The 9,573-nt window shown below is 47.5% G+C and overlaps 1 protein-coding gene across 1 annotated transcript; it reads left to right on the forward strand.

The window, feature by feature from the left end:
- The first annotated feature begins 4,247 nt into the window (after positions 1–4,247).
- Positions 4,248–7,311, forward strand: LOC109705174 (ribosomal protein S2, mitochondrial-like). The gene has a single exon (XM_020225921.1). The coding sequence runs from the start codon at positions 5,037–5,039 to the stop codon at positions 5,742–5,744; it is 708 nt and encodes a 235-aa protein (XP_020081510.1). The 5' UTR covers positions 4,248–5,036; the 3' UTR covers positions 5,745–7,311.
- The last annotated feature ends 2,262 nt before the right edge of the window (positions 7,312–9,573 follow it).

Raw genomic sequence — 9,573 nt, forward strand, 5'->3', positions numbered from 1 at the left:
TTGACTTGTCACAATAAAAAGGAGTTTCCCTATCTTTCATTCCCAATCGACCGAGCAACGAACTGCTCCGAAGGGCATTGCTTCCGCGCTTCAATCCATATAGCTTTGTATCTCATAAAGTAGGGTTGATGTATCCAAAACTGCATTGGTTACATATTCGCATCCGACTCTTGCTGTCTTGACTTCTTTATAACTGTGTATTCTCAAACCAATATCACACATACCCTGTAGACTGTTCCCACTCTGGTATACCAGCCTAAGCCTAAGTCAAGAGGGAAAGCTAGCCTCACTATACCGATCATGGCTTCTGCACCTAAACACATCCCTTCCTTCTCATTTGGCTTAGGGGATGCCCAAAGCTAGCCTCACTCTCATATCTCTTTACCAAAGCAGCTTAAGCTGACCTCTTTCGCCCAGTTCCTCGAGAATAACAATCATCCTTTGACTTGAATGCCGAAACCCGTCACTTTGAAAGCAAGGAAGAAGTCAGAAAGGAGCTTTTCACTCGCGAAAGAAGTAAGCACTCGGGCAAGAGCACGGCTGGCTGGCTCCCAGGTCAGATTCAGGGTCTTCCCCATAAGGAGAGATTAGTACTGGAAGGTGAAGATGAAGGAAGGGCTGAAACAAAGCAAAAAGGGGGTAAAGAAATATGAGCAATCCGCGGGAATAGCAAACCCCTATCTTCTTATAAAGAAGAGGATAGATAGGTCCACGAGTTGAGACAGAGAAGTTCTGACTAATCAAGTAGGAGTTTACCCACGAGAGTCAGAGGCAGCATCATCTAAGGGGTATAGAATAAATTCAGAAGCACTATGCCCTGAAGCGAGAGGACAGGAACGAAGGGAATCAATGTGTTCCAATTTCTGGAGTAAGGACAGCAGCTGAGAAGGGACAAAAAAAAATAGCGTTGACGAAAGGTACGACCAGATCATGCGAAGAGCTCTTCGCCCTATTGATTAGGAATCTCGACCAGAAACCACCAGGCCATGTCTCCCGATAAAAGATGATCCCCACAATAGATGTCAGGCCTTGGCTTCATAAAATCAGATTGGATCCGCACTAGAGGATAAGAACACAGATAGGCTGACTAAGAAGATCTGCAAATTGTCTGACCTGAAAATCAGAGTTATTCAAAGGAATACCTGAAGAAAAGAATAAACACATGGCACAGCTGGGTGCTAGAATAGTAGTCGATAGAAGTTCGTCTCACTTTTTTCATCAAAAATAACCACTGCTTAACAACATTAGATCGTAGAAGATAAGCAAGCGGGTTCGGGTAGTTAGTCCTATTTTAAGGTAAGAAGTTCGGGTAGTAAGGGGCAGGTTTATATAGGGGGCTATATTTTATAAAAACATATGGTCTTGCTCATTTCCCATCAAGGAATGGAGATTGGGTTGGTGTTGGAAGGGATGAGGGTCTCTCTCTTTCTTGGCCAGCAAGCAGAAAAAGGACTGAGGTCTTGGGGCGCGCTAGCGCGCGTACTCAGTCTGTGACGAGTCAGCACAGAGATATCTCGCCACTCACCGGGTCCGCTGTGCCCGCACCATGCCCATGACTACGTGGCGTTTGGCGCATGGCAGCCAGCCCGAACGGCATCGGCAGACCAGCGACGGCCAGGCAGCACCGACGGCGATGCGATCACGGCAGAGCAAGAGGCGCGGCGCGCGTGCAGCAGAGTGGCAGCAGCGCGGCTGCGCTGCCGTGGTCTGGTCACTACTGTCGGCGATTATGCCGGTCAGACAAGACTTGCAATGCGACCGGGCTCGCAATTCAGTTCTTTCGGCGCGCGGCTACGCCATTGACTAGTTGCTGTCCCAAAGCCCAACATGTGTGGCATTTGTAGAGGAGCCGTATGGCCATGCGCGCCACAGAAGGCGCCGCATCCGCAGCTTAGGCCGGAACGCAGACATGTCGGATATCAGACACGACATCTATACTCAGACCTTCGCGCGTCTGGGGTACCAGTTATAGGATCCACCGAGAGATATAGCTAGCGCGCCGCGCGCCAGACTAAGCATGGATTAAGTTCAGTGAGGCCGCGTCCTACCGTGCGCATGTTCCAGCATGAGGAACACATTTTTTCCTGATCTGTTCTGTTCTGTACTCATATCATAGATACACGATACTCTACTAGTGCGTCCATATTCAGGGTGCGGCCGTCCCGAGTGTTGATCATCCGCAGATCAATTTAGTCAGCATCGAGTTGGGCCTCCTTTATGGTACGGCCTAGACTGTATGCACATTGGTCAATGGTGAGAGCCAGAGACTAGGTTGCCTAGTCATCGCCACTGCATGGGCCGCGTGGCTTCTACACTGCGGTCCTTTGCCTTTTTTTACGTATGCAGAGCGAAGCGGACAGGGTGCCAGGATAGACTAGACAGCAATGGAAGACTCAGCGATGGCTACATGCCAATAACCGCAGCCCGTCTTGTCTCCGTTGCACATCCTTGCATCTAACATACATAACCCTTTTGACCTTTTTCTTCGTTCGCCGCACCAATCCCCTATGTCTGCGAGCTTAGCCAAGACCTACGTTTTTCTGAATCTTCGTGGAAGAAAGAGCGGTTTCAGATGCAAGGAGACCGCCGCTTACAGCCAGCCGCCGAGCGCGCATGTCGCGAACACAAAGCAAGTCTCTCTAGCTTAAACCTCGCTGGGCGCGACCTGCCCTTCTTTTGATCAGGTGTGGCAGGTCATGGCACCCGTGCCAACCCTGTGAGATTCGGAGTCAGAGGCCAGCTGCGCTACGAGTGCAATGCCATGGTCTGTGTGGTGAGAGAGCGCGCAGTGTGCGCCAGGGTTCACGCGAGAGCACCGAAGGTCAACCATTCCAGGCGCGCGGGAGTCCCACCGCGCAGGGGATCCTGGCTGAGTATCCTCAAGACCTGGTGGGTGTCCGGCGGGAAGATTCTGGCAGTCGATTGTCGCCTGACTTACGCGACAGGGTAGTGTCTGCACTATGCGTCTGCGAGTCGAGATGGCCGCTTGTGCGAGGGTAGCTGCGCGGGCCAGCCAGTCCCTCGCAATACCGACCAACAGACAGGGCATTTTTTGGCGCCGTATAGTGTGTTAAGGTCGTAAATTGAGGATAGCCAAGGTGAGGCGCGCAATCGTTTGGCGCGACATCAGCATGAGTGGGGGACCTAATAAACTGGAATTAGATCTTGGAAATGATCGACTCCAATAGATGCTCATCATAAGCTTTTTTTTTCCTCCTATTCCTATTGATCAGAAGCATCCAGCAGCGCCACGCCTGTAGAAAGAGTTAAGCTACTAAGCTAAGTGTTGGGAACTCGTTAGAAGCGATTTGCCGCTTCCGCCTCTGACGGCTTCACACTCCCCCCTACCTCCCTGGCTGTGCCACACTTCAGAAAGGCCCGATTGGGGTCCTGCACTTACTTGTGTGAGCCCTATGCCTTCCTTCCCCCCTTTGCCCTATTATTCATTCTTTGCCCTATCCTATGTTTTTCAACCGATAAAGAAAGTGTCTTCGAAATCTCTCATAGGGTTTGGGAGTTTTCCCCATCCTGTATGAGGTCATTTATTATAAAACGCAAGTGAGCTTCCAGCAAATCCTGGATTTGTTCGGGATTCGGTACTTCTTCGTTTTCTAAAAAAGGCTCCAGATGAGCGAGATTTCCTTCTATGAATTCGAAGGCTGATTCTCGGATGTCCTCATCAGGGGATCGTCGAAGAATATCATCCAGATTTTAGTCCCTTATCATTAGATCAAAGAGTAGATCTTCTGAAAGTTTTCTCCGACCGTCAGCACTCTCTGAACATTTGTACGAAGGAAGAAACTCCGTGAAAAACCCAGCTATCACTCCCATGAGACGGCTAACCCCCAACTCCCGATACATTCTTAAGAGTCGACCAAAGGACTCGTTGGTTTGGACATAGTTTCTTGGTTACTCTGTCTCTGTTTTGCTCTCTCCCTTTTTCACTTAGTTTAGTTGGAATGGAAAGAGAACTTCCTTCTGCCTTTTTCTTGCCTGCTTCGGTCTCTCTGAGTGGAATAAGTGGGTCCTTCTTCTTTTTCCTGACTGATGAAGGTCGAACCATCAGATCGAAGTTTGAAAACACCCTAGCAAGGAAGCTGCATCTAAATTCTTACTAAAGGATTGGAGGTATTCCCCCGGTCTCAGTTGGGGAATTATCCTATGTCCTTCCATTGCCTCGAGTCTATAGATTCGGGCATATATTCTATTCTATTTATTATTATTATATTGAATTGAATATAGTTATATGCCCATGTGAACACCTACTCTGGATCCTGTCTGGAAGGCAAATTCCATAACAGAGATCGCCTTTGCCATCTGTGATAGCTTAATTAATAAGTAGGAATGAATTATCAAGTGTGAAGAGCTAAGAACAGCCGGGTCAGTCTTCCATTGTTAGTTATAGTTATAGCGGATCGCCAAGAAGGCTAGCTTTCTCACCTGTAATTGTAGAACAGTAGCTTTCGTCTAATCGAGCAGACAAGGGGAATCATAGCTAGACTGAAGCCCTGAACTATGGATGGCTCTTCTGTGCACACTCTAAGGCAGTGGTAATCCGAAAGCAAAGAATGAAGCAGGTAGCAATGGGAACTCAAAGACCGAATTTCCACCCTTCTGAGAAAGCCTCTATCTTGATATGCTTAACACATGTTAAGATGCTCTTTTTCTTCTTTCCCCCCTTTATCACTCTCGTGCAATTTCAGAGACAACTGATGACTTCCCTGAGGACAAGAAGGGAACCGAAGGACAACTTTCATCCGACATCCGAACCGAGGACCGATATCGCGTATACGATCATCTATCTAATGGCTAGCTATCTTCAAGATGAGACTGGAGCCGAGAAAGCAAGCTCACCAACTGGCTTCACCCGCCTTTCTATCAGAGTTCTTCCCTCTTTCTGCTTTCTCCGTCTGTTGGCATTGAGTGCGTCACCACCTTTGATGTTGACTCTGACTCTGAGTGGTTAGAGGATCAGCAGCAAACCTATTTTTTCTTATATTACTTACCACCTCTATCTCCAGAAAGGAAAACAAAAAATGACAATCCATTCTATAGTGTGTACTAAATTACTTAGTACGAACGCACATCTCGGCCGTCGGGTAGCTGCTCACCATTTCTCAGTCTATATCTGTGGTTCCAGAAATGGAATTGCTATTCTCGATTCAGACAAGACAAAGATTAGTTTACGAAACGCTCTTCATTTTATAGGATCTCCCATTCGTCAAAAAGGCCGTTCCTTCTTTTTAAAGACCAATCATGTATTTCTATATGAGATAATGGAAGAAATGGCGAGCTGTATCAATGATTCTCAATGGAGGATCGGGGCTTTTTTGACCAATTCTTGTTCAAGTCCGAAAAAAATCCGTTCGAGAAAGAAGAAGATCAATTTAGGGTTGAACCAAGAACCTGATTGTGTGGTTATTCTGGATGCAGATAGAAAGTCTTCGGTCATACTGGAAGCTGATCGATCACAAATACCTATTGCATCCTTAGTTGATTCTACGATCCCATTGGGATCCTTTAAAAGAATCACTTATCCCATTCCAGCGAATGATCCTATACAGTTCGTATATCTATTTCGTCATTCGATCACGAAAACAGTGATTCTTGAACGGGGAAGAATCGTTGCGATGAAGGAGAAGAAGGAACTCATCGATCGACCTTTTCCAAGAAGAATTGGTTTTAGTCGATCGGTCGAGTGGTCACCAGCTAGTGAGACCAGTTTATGGATTGAACAAGAATAGTACGACTTCGGGCTGGGCTGGATGGAACAAGTGCGAACAATCTTCGTACACAGCAGCCAACGTAACGTCCCGGGGCGGGGCGCTCTGACGATGCAGAGAGCAAACAAAGGCGAGTTTTAAATTTGCATTTGTAGTCTTGTTGCACGGTAGAAGAAATTCCATCGTCGCCTTATCTGAAGACGTAAGGCGAGGCCCTGTTTTTGCAATGGAAGAGGAGAAAGGGGAGTGTAGCGGGCGGGGAGAGGCGGGACAAGGAGAATCGATCGTTAATGGTGGTGAAGCAGAAGGAGGGCCTTCCTGGAGGTCACATTCCGGGTAAGCAGGGTCGCAGGGACAGACATAAAGCAGCATGTGAAGCTAAATTCCATAGGGGGGAAGTGGGGGAGGGGACGGACCCGCTCGGAAGGACGGACCGGTAACCTGCATCCGATGATAAGCCGGGAGGCAAGGGACGTGTTACGTAGTCCACGTCCGCTCCTCGGAATAAGGGATTCCCGGAGATATAGATAAGGATGAAAGACTGACTTCTATCAATGTCCGTCCCGTCGATTCCCATGATCCCTGATTCGGGTGGAGAAATCCACGTGCCGCAGGTAGTGCTTCGGAAGGGAAAGAAAAAAAGACAATTACGCATGCTATCGACTGAATCGAAGGTGCTTGTTCTCGGGGAGAGAGAGGGAGAGGGGGGAGCTAATAACCCCATTCAATGCTTAGCAATACATGACATTTCCACGCACGGGGGACATTGCCACGAGCGGAACATTGAATCTCGTATCTGGTACTCCTACGCTCCATTTCATGGCGGGGAAGGCCGCCATCGCATTCAGCAATCTTTCTTTGTACCATACCCCACGGACAACTCACTTGTATCTCCTCCCCAGCCAGTTATGGAGGGGTTAGTAGGAATGGAAGGGTAGAACACCCCATTCGAAACGGACGGACGGAATTTTCTACCCTTTCATCCGTCTGCCCTTTCTGAATCAACTACCTCGATCGGGAGGGACAAAAACCCTTCCTGACACTGCATCTTACCTCTCGTTCGCTATTGACCGACTGGCGGCATCCCACCGATGATGGGCATTATCTGATTCAATCGGAAGCAGTTATTCTACAATGCTGAGATCCCTGCTCCATAGGTGCGAGGTGGCGATAGAAGGCAGAGATGGAGAATCGGGCGAGTGCTTTTCATCTCTCGGGGAGGGCTGGCCGAATATTGATTCTGAAATGAAATTGATAAACAGCGAGAGGTGGGGATAGAACTATGGAGAGGGGAGCTTTTTCTCGACGATAGTGCACTAGGGAAACCATGGAGCGTCAATAGCGAATAGGTAGGTCCAATGAGTAGGTCGTTATGCATCAGGTTAGTAGGTCGACTTGACCACCGATCGTGGATGATGACTAGAAGGACCGGATTGACCTTTTTCAGATCCTTTCCTTTTGTTGTTGTTCCAGTGGTATAGAGTTCGGGAAGAATAGAAGGTCAAGGACGGGAAGGATAGGCCGTGGAGGTGATAGCAGTGACCATGGACGAGGGCAATCTTCGATTGTGAAGGTTTTTTTTTTCAAAGGGAAAAAGGGGGCGCTAAGGCTGGGCTTAAGAAGGGAAGGTTCGGGTATGAAAGAGGTTCAGAAACCTACGGGGCGTGGGGGAACTGAACGAGCCAGAGGGAAGACTTGGATCTGAAAGGCAAGTTGCCTATCCAATAACAAAACGAAAGCATTCATCATAGGAAGAGCACGAGCGGAAGGAGCGAGCTACTGAATAGCAAACCCTCAATTGAGCAGGCGCTGCGCTGCACTAAACAGAAAAGGTTGACCGCAACCCTCAAGCTATGACCCTCTCAATCTACTTGATCTCCTATGCCGGAATATGAACAGAGGAAGCAGTGAGTGTAGTCTTAGGAACGAACCCGGGGTTGCTCTCACAAGGGGATTGTACTAAAGAAAGCTATCAAGCCCAATTCCAAGCAAGCAACCTCTGGTCCACGGGTCGGTGAACGAATGGGTTTTGGGAAATAGAGAACATGGACTCGATTGAACAAAGGTGGCACCTCCATGAATAGCCCACTTGTTTCGGGCAAGAATGAATGGGACTCATTGACTCGAGTTACCGAGCGACCTCCACTCTTCGACTCGAGCTTTTGCTTCTGCTTTTCTCTTGTTTTGAGTTTTGAGCTTTTTAGGGAAAGAAGAAGGTATGAAATAGAACTATGTCTACGAGTGCCGCGAATGAACCGAAGTTCTTCCCAAGAACAAGGAGACGGAGACACGAACTAAATAACTCGTATCAGGCTACGGGAATAGGGAACTGAGTAAGGGGACAGAGGCACTTCTTTCGATCGGGAAAGCTATAAACAAGCGCGGGCACACCAGCAAAGGAAGTCAATCGCAAACATCAGTGAAGATCTTCGAAAAAGGCTAGCAATCCTCTTATTAGCAACCCGAAAGCGACGAATCCACTCCCTGAGCGCAACGCAAGAAGCAAGGGAGTGAGCGCCAACGCGCGAAAGCCGTTGCGCGTGGGATTGGAGTTTTCTTGCTCTTTGCAATACCGAACGCAGTTAAGCAAACATTGTTGCGTCCAGCGCATGATTGGTGTATGTCTATTCTTAGGATGATTCCTATGGATGGTACATACAATCAAACAGCGCCTTTGAAGTGTCTGTCAAAACTCATTTCGTAGAGGAGTTTTTATTTGTCTTCAGCTACGGATCGTTTTCCGTTAGCCATTCAAGGGATGCTTGTAGAGGCTCTATTTAACCTTACTAAAGCTTTTTTTTTTGTTTGGGTTAGATGTGGTCTTGGCGTCCACTGTATTAATTGTCAAGCCTCATCAAACTTCTATCCTTAGAAAGAAAAGCTTGTCTGTCCTATTTGCGACCGGACAAGCTCTTGGTTTCCTTTCTTCTTGGCCTCTGTTTGCTCTATGCCATCACTTTCTAGTATGGTATTGTGCAGATAGGATATATCCTGGCAGAAAGTTTCGAAAGCGGTGACGATATCGTCATTGGGCATTCCAGGGTGGCTGCTGAGTATCAGAATGTGATGTCAGAACTCGGTTTTGGTCTTTCTTTACCGGAAATCGTCGAATCTCTGATAAAGGAGCTCTCTAATTCGAAAATTGCGGATTGGGGAGCGCGATTTGTCTCCGATCAGCATTTTAATGCTTCGATCTGCGAGACAGGCCGTCTTGGATGCCTCTTTGTCGAACTCTTGGTCTGAATTCACTACGGGTCTCTATGAGACTTCGCGGTTCCGGTTATAGACGATATTCGTCTCGACCTGAACATATCAATCCCTACAAAAATAGACATGGGTTTCGACAGATTTTGGTTGCGTATTCACCTGGTGGAATAAGGCCTCTGCCATTTGACCTGTGGCTTGGGTTCCCGGAAGGGTTCCTAGTCTGTCCATATACAATTGGAATGGTCAGGCAGATGCTCTTAGAGTCGTGTCCTCCGGATTGGGACTGAATGACCCTCAGAAGATCTCAGTCGTCAGTTAGATGATGACACTGTATTCATTACTGAAGCTCTATTACTAAAACATTGGATGGAGTCTTGTATTGAGTATCTGACCTTGGTATTCCAAAGTGAAAGTCGACTTTTCAATTACAGCATTTAATTTGCTTGATCCGCCGGCTGTTGTCTTCCGGCCTGATCGCAAAATTTCACTAATTTATGAAAATAAGGTCGTTCTGGTGTTATGACTTTAAATACAGCTACAAGAGAATGCTTCTCTTATATATAAGAAAAAATGAGGTGATATGAGATTTCTATTGAGGTGAACGTTTATAATAGCTAGCTTAGCTTAACATAATCGACTAGAA

The sequence above is a fragment of the Ananas comosus genome, unplaced genomic scaffold (assembly GCF_001540865.1).
Source record: "Ananas comosus cultivar F153 unplaced genomic scaffold, ASM154086v1, whole genome shotgun sequence".
In the NCBI taxonomy this organism is placed as follows: Eukaryota; Viridiplantae; Streptophyta; class Magnoliopsida; order Poales; family Bromeliaceae; genus Ananas; species Ananas comosus.

Coding starts and splice junctions, on each gene's coding strand:
- LOC109705174 (XM_020225921.1), top strand. CDS start 5,037: ATGACAATCCATTCTATAGTGTGTACTAAATTACTTAGTACGAACGCA.